Source organism: Chamaea fasciata, unplaced genomic scaffold (genome assembly GCF_029207755.1).
Source record: "Chamaea fasciata isolate MVZ Bird 193981 ecotype frontalis unplaced genomic scaffold, bChaFas1.0.hap1 SCAF_1, whole genome shotgun sequence".
Taxonomy (NCBI): domain Eukaryota; kingdom Metazoa; phylum Chordata; class Aves; order Passeriformes; family Sylviidae; genus Chamaea; species Chamaea fasciata.
This window is the reverse complement of record NW_027094086.1, coordinates 131,786,431-131,795,511: the sequence shown is the minus strand read 5'-3', so window position 1 is coordinate 131,795,511 and position 9,081 is coordinate 131,786,431. Positions and strand designations below refer to the sequence as shown.

The 9,081-nt window shown below is 39.9% G+C and overlaps 1 protein-coding gene across 1 annotated transcript; it reads right to left on the bottom strand.

Annotated features, from left to right (window-relative positions):
- Window positions 1-2,059: 2,059 nt before the first annotated feature.
- On the bottom strand, window positions 2,060-7,419 carry STEAP4 (STEAP4 metalloreductase). Its single transcript, XM_066187909.1, has 4 exons — window positions 6,964-7,419; window positions 5,071-5,598; window positions 4,331-4,495; window positions 2,060-3,334 (listed from the first exon to the last, which is right to left on the bottom strand). Exons 1-4 carry the CDS (start codon window positions 7,417-7,419, stop codon window positions 3,065-3,067), a joined length of 1,419 nt encoding a protein of 472 aa, XP_066044006.1. The 3' UTR covers window positions 2,060-3,064.
- Between the last annotated feature and the right edge of the window lie 1,662 nt (window positions 7,420-9,081).

Sequence of the window (9,081 nt, the reverse complement as noted above, 5' to 3'; positions counted from 1 at the left end):
GAATACTAAGATCTCAGCCATGAGTAATGTGCTACCAACAAGCTACTCATAGATTTCCTGGCACTGGCTATTGTTTTCATCATACTACCATTGAATACTTTCACTACCAGTATGATTACTGAATTTTTGTTTTCTCTGCCATGTTCAGGAAGTAAATTTGTAAATTTGTAAAGCAAATCCTCTCCAGCTGCCCAAGTACAAGAGAATATGAGGAGGACATGAAATCCCTCACTCAGATCTGAGTGATGAAGATCTGACCTATTATCTGCTGAAGTCAACAAAGCACTTGCTGCCGAGTTCAGATGCAAGGGCTCTGGATCTGCTCCTGAGAGCTGCTGTACACCCCCCCTGCAAGCAAACAGCATTGCCTCCTTGGTTTGTACACAGCTGATACTGGCACTTTATCCTTGGAGTAAACACCAAACTGCAAATTGTACCCAGCTGCTTTGCATTTCCAGTACATCTTGGTCTGTTTTCCCTTGACAAAACAACGTGATATCCATCCCCAAAGAAGTTCCTTTGTCTTGCCTGCAGAAGGACAGTCCTGTGGGTGATTGAGACTATGGATTAGCTGTGAGTGATTGTACAAAGCAGCATTCAGTCAGGCCATGGTTACTTTGTGCTAGTTCCCGGTGAGGGTAAAGGAGACTTGGTTTGGCTTCTTTGAACACAAGGTGCTCAGAAAACACGGAGCCTGTTGTCTGGGAGGAAGAGATGCAGAGCACTTGCACTGTTTGTATTTCATAAAGCACAGCTTTTAAATGGGACTTGCCATGGCGGTCGGAGTTTAAACTCCAGGCTACCGGCTCAGCTGTGAGAGAGGAAGGGCAGTTTTAAGTCTGTATTGGGAGAGAGGCAGAAACCCCGAGAATAAATCCTTTATAAAGCAACATCAAAACCCAGTATGTGTCAGTGCTTTGAAACTGTTGCTACTGGTAATAACATAAATCTGGAGTAACTGTCACTGAAACTAGAATCTACCACCAAAATGGCAAATCTCGAGGATATTCGCTCAGACTGCTGCTACTTATTTTCTGCTTTTGTATGTCCCGTTGTACTCATGCAAACACAATCTCTCTCTCTCTTGTCCCGTCTTGTTTTCCTCCTCTCTTTCTGCTGCTTCCATCTCTCCTCCAGGGAGCTGTAAAGAAGTGTTACAGGCATCCTCACAACAGTGTTGTCACTTGGGCCTGTTGAGCCTATACCTGATCCCTTCTGCAATAAATGATTCTGTGGAAAATCGATGAAGGAAGCTTCAAGTGTAGTACTACTCCATCATGGCACAGGTCAAGAAAAACTTCTGTAAAGACTCACATCAACACATGCATATCACTTTAGGACAAGTATCACATATGTGCCAGTGTTGGTTAGTAAGAGTACTTGGTGCCAGAATTCTTTATAAGAAATCTGTCTCTGTCAATTGCTGATATCCCAGACTACTTTACCATTCTTTTGGGCATAAAGAACAGATTCTGGGACAGAGGATGACATGAAGAGGGGGTGTACGCCCAGAATTATAAAAGACTCCATTGTTGAGAAAGGTTTTCAGAAGTATTGTTCAGATTTTTTTTTTTATTTTATATTTTTTAAAGCTGCTTGATAATGCTAGTTTGAAAGCACAGCTAGCTATACTAGATAGCAGGCTTATACTTTCATGTATGCGAGTGTTCTTTGTACAGACAGGGAGAACAGCAGAGAGGTAAAAAAATAGGAAGCAATTCTTTTCCTATAAAACCAACACATTTTGTCTTTTCTTTGTTCTTCAGTCCAAAGGAGACTGTTGGATCTTCTGTTTGCAATTTAACAGGAAGTCACCATCCCAGCTGGAACCTGTTTTTCCCCAACATCCTCAGCCTACTTGGATGACTAATTAAAGATCTGCTTATGTGAGCATCCAAGAAACAAAAAAAAAGATGGGGGAAGACAAGTTCAGGCAGCTGGTTGAAGACAGGATCCCATTTTATTTGTTAGGCTTCCCAACACCTGTGTGCAACTGAGCACACCAGCAGATGCATCTTAGCTGAAGAGGTTCCCAAAATGATAACAGAACTCAACAGTGTAAAAAAAAATAATCTTTATTGTCTTTAAAATATGATTATTTTCATAGAATATCTGTAATATCACATCCAATGATTTTTTTTTTGAAAAATCATCAGTATTATCTTGATGACATATGACTATGACATATAATATAACCCCTCAAATAAAAGGATTTTCCTTCAGTTTCTTTTCTTACAATTCACTGCTTACACAAAAACTCACAGATCATTTTTTGCCCATACTTGAAAAGCTGAGGCTTGTAAGCACTTCTCACATCTCTGCCATTTTGATCTCTACTCCTTCCCCTTGTCCCTGAATTTCAGGTAGAGCAGCACAAGCAAAGATTCAGCAGTCCTTGACCCACACACTTTGAATATCAGCGCTCCTGTACACAAACCAAACAAATCTGACTCAACTATCTCTAAGGCATCAATATAGCTCTCCTTGGATCAAATATTAATGGGAGATAGGCGATGCTAGGAGGTGAAGCTCTGTTCCTTAGCTAGCATCCATCATGCACCTGTTCTGTTGGTGCTGGTGGCTTCTGGGGTTAGAAACGGAAATGTGTGGAAACTCATGCAGGTGTGCATATGGGTCTCTGTGGATGTGTGTAGGTGCACATAATAGACCTGAGTCCTGATGGGCAGGGTAAGAAAGAGGAGCAAACACTGTGTAACACCAACGTTTCTGTGGTTCTGCCCAGCGCTGGAGGAATTCAGAACAACAGAGGAGGGACATGGAACACCACCTACTTCTCAGATACCCTTCTTAGGATGGAGGGTAAATAGGCAAGGGGAAATAAACAAAGCAAAAGAGAGCATCTGCACCTGTGTGAAAGCATGTCTGGGGTGCAGAAACTTGATGGCCTCATTTTTATTTAAAACTTGTCATTGGGGTGGCTTTGTTTTATACAGAGCGTGGCCAAGTTTTCAGTTTTTCTCTCCCTCTCCAGATAGAGCAGGCTTTAAGACTTCATTTTGATATGCCCTCATAATATTTTTTAAAATAATACAGTTTAGTCTAATTATACAGCAGACTTGTTAATAATGTGATTTGACTGTTCTGAGTATTTGGGATTTCTCTCCCAGCCCTGCCGGATTTGTGTGAGAGGTTTGTCTATACAAGGAAATATCAGCACAAATTTGACAACCAGTACAGCACATGGAACAATGAGGGAGAGGATGTAGATGTTTGGAAGATACCATTTGTATGCTGATGGGCTCAGGAACCATTTTCCACCATAAACCAGCGTGTGTGCAGTGCACAAAATCAGTGCCAGATATCCCAGTTTGGACTAAAGGACAAAGAAGGAAACAAAGAACAAAAGAAATGGAGGTTAAAACAGTAAATTAAACCAGAACAAATGCAAATTTAGGGACACAGTAAGATTTGTGGCGTGTGCCAACTTGGGGAATGGCGAAATGAAACGGTTTTATGTGGCATAAAGGCTCTTATTATTTTTAAAAAATCAATTAAAATGGATACAGATTAAATAGTTTGGTTTTTTCTCCATCAATAACCCTTATAATATTTCCTAGCTCACACGTACTGTCTGATGGCTGTCGTATTTCTGAAAAAGCAGAGAAAAGACTGACATTCAGTGGAGAGATCCAAGATTTTTTTTATGCTCTAGTGCTGATCCATCCAGAAGTATCATACTGTGCAAGTTTTTTGCCTTGATAAAACATTCATTGATAGTAATTTCCTCTTCTCTTGCCTCCCCTCCAGCCCATCTCCTGCAGAGGCATGGCAGCTTGCACCAAACTTCCTCCAAATGGAGAGCTGAGATTATAGTGTTACCAGGGGCAGCCTGTTTATAGTCACAGCAGTTTTTACAGTCTGCAGAAATTGCAGATTCTCTTTAGACACTTGGCATTGAGAAGATTTGAGTTATAAAGTAATTTTCAGATCCATTTTAACTGAATTATCTTGTGAACCAAAAAAATTAGCCCAATAAAATGGCTAAATTATTTTGTGACTTACTACAGTTGTGGAATTTGATGTCAAAGTTCTGTTTTCCATTTAGAAGCTCACATCTTACCAGCTTTCTCCTGTTACTACAGTAATTGCAGTTGTACCATAAGCAGCCATCAGAGAAGTTGTGGGTTTTTAGAGCTCTGTGGCCACAAAGATGTTTTTTTCACTGTGTGATGGTGGATAATGCACAGATCACATTTGGAGACACTAATGGAGGAAAGCCATAAGTCTCTAGTAAACCTGCCCATGGCCACTGTTGATAAGGGAAGAAGGTTTTTTTAGAAGAAGGTTTTTATAGAAGTGGTCTTCTTACCTGAACAAATCGAAATTCTCGCCAGTTGACATTGTTGCTGACTGAAGGCAAGGAAGTTATTCCCAGAAGTACAAATAAAAAATATCCTAAAATTCCCAAAGCCAAGTAAGAGTCACTAAGCCAGGCATTAGTGTGGTTGAGTGGTTCTGTTTTATTGTTCAGTGCCTAAAGAAAAGAAGACCAGGTGTATTTTAGTGATAGCAATTTTAGCACCAAGTAGAAAAAGTTTCCTTACAGGTAAGTAGGAGATGAATGTTATACATTAACTCTCTGATCATCATAGATTTACTTTGAATGCCTGCTCAAAAATCAGGAGAGGAATTATGTTCCATATAGGTTTCATGTAACTGTAATTGAGGTACATATTTTACTCTTCTGTAGAACTGTTGAAGAGAGATACATGATCCTTTGTTGAGATCAGAAAGTCATAATAAATTCTATTCTTGAAGGTATATGAAGAAATTGTGTTTACATTTTCCCTGATTATTAATATGTCAGCAATCTAGGAGGAAGACTGAGGCCAGAAATCCCCTCAGCACAACATAATATCAACAAAATGTAGCTATATTGATGTCTAAAAGAAACACAATCTAGGAATACTACTTTATTTTAAAGAACATGGACTGTCCACATGGATAGATAGATAGATAGATAGATAGATAGATAGATAGATAGATAGATAGATAGTATTTTAACAGGGCCAGAAGGAAGGAAAACTTTGAGCAGGGAACAAAACTTACCTGGGAGATGATTCCTTTGCTGGTTCTCCAACTTGCGAAGGCACGCAATGGAGTAACAAGAGTGAACACCACATGCAAGGAGGCAAATGCCAAGGCTATTAGTCCAAGTTGTTTCCTACACAGCATCCATTTGTCCAGCCAGTCTGGAAAACGGCAGTATTTGGTACCTCTGTATAGCTGAATAATTGCAGCAAATATGCCAGGAAGATAAACCAAGGCAAAAAGGATGAGTGCCATTACAGGGCAGACCCGATTTGGAATGGTAATTGCAATAAAAAATGAAAAGTTATTGTTTTCATAAATATAGGTGTAAATTATATCAAGAGCCACACAGTAAAAGAAGAAGAATGCAGTTAGGCCAAGGGACAAAAAGATGGGAAACTTCCACATTGGAAAGAGTTGCAGAGGGTAGTTTTCTATTTCCTGTGCAGCCAAGAGGGATCCCTTATCTAGTGGAGTGAGACCCAGTGCGCGAACAATATTCATGACCATTTGTTTAGCTTCCACATCATCTCCACAGACAAACACCTGCAGACAAAAACAAAAAGAAGTTAATTTTTTACAGATTTTTGTGACTTTGCCTACGGCCATCCTGCCTGGATATGGACAGTAAGCACAAGTTTTCTAGGCTGCTTCTTTGCTTACTTGGCTTACTGGTAACCTTAATTAATGTAGGCAAAAAAATAACCTACAGGTACTTTTGGCAAACAAGTCAAAGAACTTTGAATATGATTCATTACTTTAGGGAAAAAATTGTTTCAAGTGGCAAAATTTTATATCTGGAAAGAACAATGTGTAACAGGCTTAGTATACGTCTTTGAGTAGAAGACTTGACATACTTTTCTGAAGATCTGCAAGTAGTTTGTAAGCACAAGATTTTATAGGACTAAATTGAAGCAGAATTTTCAATAGCAGTAAGTAAGAGCAAAATTCTCAGTTGCTGCTCTAGTGGTCTATAAATGCTCCAGGGAAGTGAGGATAGAGGTCTTTAAAAGATGATTTCCCTGTCACAAAAGAAAATATTAGTTCTTTCCAGGTCTAGTAAAATAGTGAAGAAGTAATCTTTTCTATGAGTGTGTAAGACAATAATCCCTTTGGAACTAGGAGAAAGGGGGCAATTTCTGCTCTTGTTGAGATGGTGAAGGCTTATAGAACCTAGGCTTGGAAGGCCATTGGTCTCTAGCCAAAACCATTTATCTGGCAGTGGAGAGCAAAGTTAGCAATGGTTTGAATAGCTGGATGATTTCATGTGTTGTACAAGAGCTGTCCTTTGAAGTGGCAGAAAACAGGGCCGTAATAAATGATTTGTCTTCAAGTAATCTGCTTCGTTGCCTCCTATGGCCAGCTCTGTGCTTGCAGGCCTGTGGTTGAGGACCTGGTTAAAACAGTTTGCACACATTGATGTTGTGTTAAACTTAGATGGTGATGATTTAAAAAACTTTAGTAATTTATTCACCTTTCAGCATGCTTCTTTTGCCCATACTCATTGCCCTATCATATCCCTTGCCTCCCTTGTTTTGCTTTCTTCATTTTATTCTTGCTTTGAAAATTCCCCCATCTCATTTCTGTTTAACTTTGCAACTATGATGACCAATTGATGTAACCCTCCTGATCTGTTGTCTCTCTTGCAGCTTTGCTGTCTTTCTTCTCTTGCTTCTCCAGTGTCTCTAAACACCTTTCTGAGTTCAGAGGCAAGCTATTTATATTCCTCGTCACGCTGTATTAAAAATCCAAAGTAAATTTTAGCTCACATGTAGTTTTAAATGGGAGATTACAGTGAAAATACCATTTCATCTCTGCCTAATTCCAATGCCCCAGGTGTGTTTGGTGTAGCTGTTAAGAAGCCACGGGCTGTGCAACTGTGCAGAGGAAATCCCCGTGGCTCAGCCTTACCTGCCGGCTTGCGTCCAGTGTGCCCGACTGCAAGGCCCAGGCTGACACGGTGTTAAAGGCTTTCACAACCTTGCTGCCAGGCAGCAGCTGAGCCAGGTACTCTGCGTTGGATTCAGGATACTGGTTTAATTTCAAGTTGTTGCTTATGTCCACCAAGACTTTTCCATGGAGAACTTCTGCTAGTGGTGTAAGGAAGTTGTAATGCTGCCGCTGGATTGCTATAATGATGATGGCAGCTTTCTGTGCTGCCTCTGCATGGCCCAACACCTCTGCATCCTTGGGAATCAGGTTGGATATTTGGGTGCTTCGGCTTCCATACACCACAGGGTAGCCAGACTGAATCAACTTATGCCCCAGAGCTCGTCCAAAATCTCCAGTTCCAAATATGCACACTGTCTCTCTCTTGTTAGAAGTGTTAGGAGCCAAAGCCATTATGTTAGAAGAATTTTTGTTCATCTGTTAAAAAACCCCCAAAAAAACAACAAAACAAGTTATCAGAATGAACCAAGCAAAACATCAATCTCTTGAAAAGAAAAGGTTTGTATTTACTCTGGGTGTACAAAATAGACATCTTAGCCTCTTCTTGTCCTTAAATATGATTCCTTCACACTCTTCTGAATACACACTCTTAGAAGATTTATGTACAGTTTTTAAAAAAGCATTCTGAATATTCAGTCCTCCATCTCTTACAGCACTCTCTTTTCCATCAATTTTATGTATTTTAACATCTAGCTGAACTGTTTCAGTTCTCCTCTCTCAAAGAGAAAATAGGAGGAAAAGACACAGGAGCAGAGAGAGCAAGGGTAGCACACTTTTCAGAGTAATTGCTGCTTATTTATGCTATAGAAAAACATTGAGGAGGAGTCTGTTTCTAATCAGATTAGAACCTGGAAGGTCTTTTTCAAAATACTTTTTGAAATATTACTATAAAAGGTAGCTATAAACCTATCTGTTGTTTTCAGTATTTCCTTAATGCAAGTAGTCAGTGCCAGTTTGTTTTATTATTGTTCTTCAATTTCCTGAGGAATGTTCCATGAAGCATTTGGACAGTGGACTTGAATATTTCATGCTGAAAATAGATTTTTGATATTTATATATTACTCTTAGTAAAATTCTCTTTGAGGTTTTATCTCTCTTCCATTATCACTGTACCTGGCAACTTCAAAGTCTTTAATGTATTATCCATGCAATCACAGTGTGTTCGCTCTGTACTTGCAGACTGAGACCCATGATACAAATACAGAATCAAAAAGGTCTGTTGTCTGTTCCATAGGTCTTGCTCTAGGTCCACACGCTGTCCTCCCTTAACAAAAGGTGAACTCAGAGCAGAAAACCTAAGACATCCAACAGGAGACCCTGGTCTCAGGGTCTGTCCATCAGACAGACCTGTCTGACCCATCTCTTGGGCTGTCCATCAATTTGGTACTTAGAGCAGCAATATAATATGCAGGAGCCCCAATTCAAGTCTTTTACTGCCTCATAGCTAAAGGTCCTAATTAGTGCCGTGGGAATAACAGGTTTTAAAATCTGCGGGGAAAGAAATGCGTGAAATGCTTAGCTAGAACCAAAACAACTTTGCTCTTGTTTATTAACCTTTTGGTTACATTCTTCTGTGAAGCACCATTCAGAATGCTGCAGTTTATACACAATGCCTTTTAAAAATGCTGAGATGATGTTCTTCACTTTCTTTTGTATTTTGCTGTAGCCAGAACAGTTTTTGCTTTTTAAAAATCTACATGATTTTAAATTATTTGACCCAAAACTTGCATTTGTTTGGTGAATGAAAAAAAAAAAAAAATCAAGCCTCAGCTTCCCCTTACCTGCCATGACTTGGGGATAAGAGCTATGAGTCAAGGATGCAAATAGCTGTGGTCTGCGCTGTAGGGTGCAACCTTTGCTAGCAAGATAGACACATAAATTCTTATTCTGAGAATCACATGTAAAGATTTTGTCTTGGACTACTTCTATATGTAGCTATGCAGCTCTCATCTGGCATCAGTGCCTGCCCAGCTGCATTCTTGCATTGAGCTGTGAGAGCCCTGGTTTAGAGAGGTGCCAAGGCAGTTGTTTCTGGTTATTAGGGCAGGTGAGGATTCAGGCAGAGAAGGGCTGAGCACC

Bases quoted from the DNA above. Each gene is read 5' to 3' on its own strand.
- STEAP4 (XM_066187909.1), bottom strand. From the start codon at position 7,419: ATGAACAAAAATTCTTCTAACATAATGGCTTTGGCTCCTAACACTTCT. The intron at 4,496-5,070 runs GTAAGTTTTGTT...TCTTTTCTTTAG, and splicing joins GCAAAGGAATCATCTCCCAG to GCACTGAACAATAAAACAGA. The intron at 3,335-4,330 runs GTAAGAAGACCA...TTTGTCCTTTAG, and splicing joins GAGAATTTCGATTTGTTCAG to TCCAAACTGGGATATCTGGC.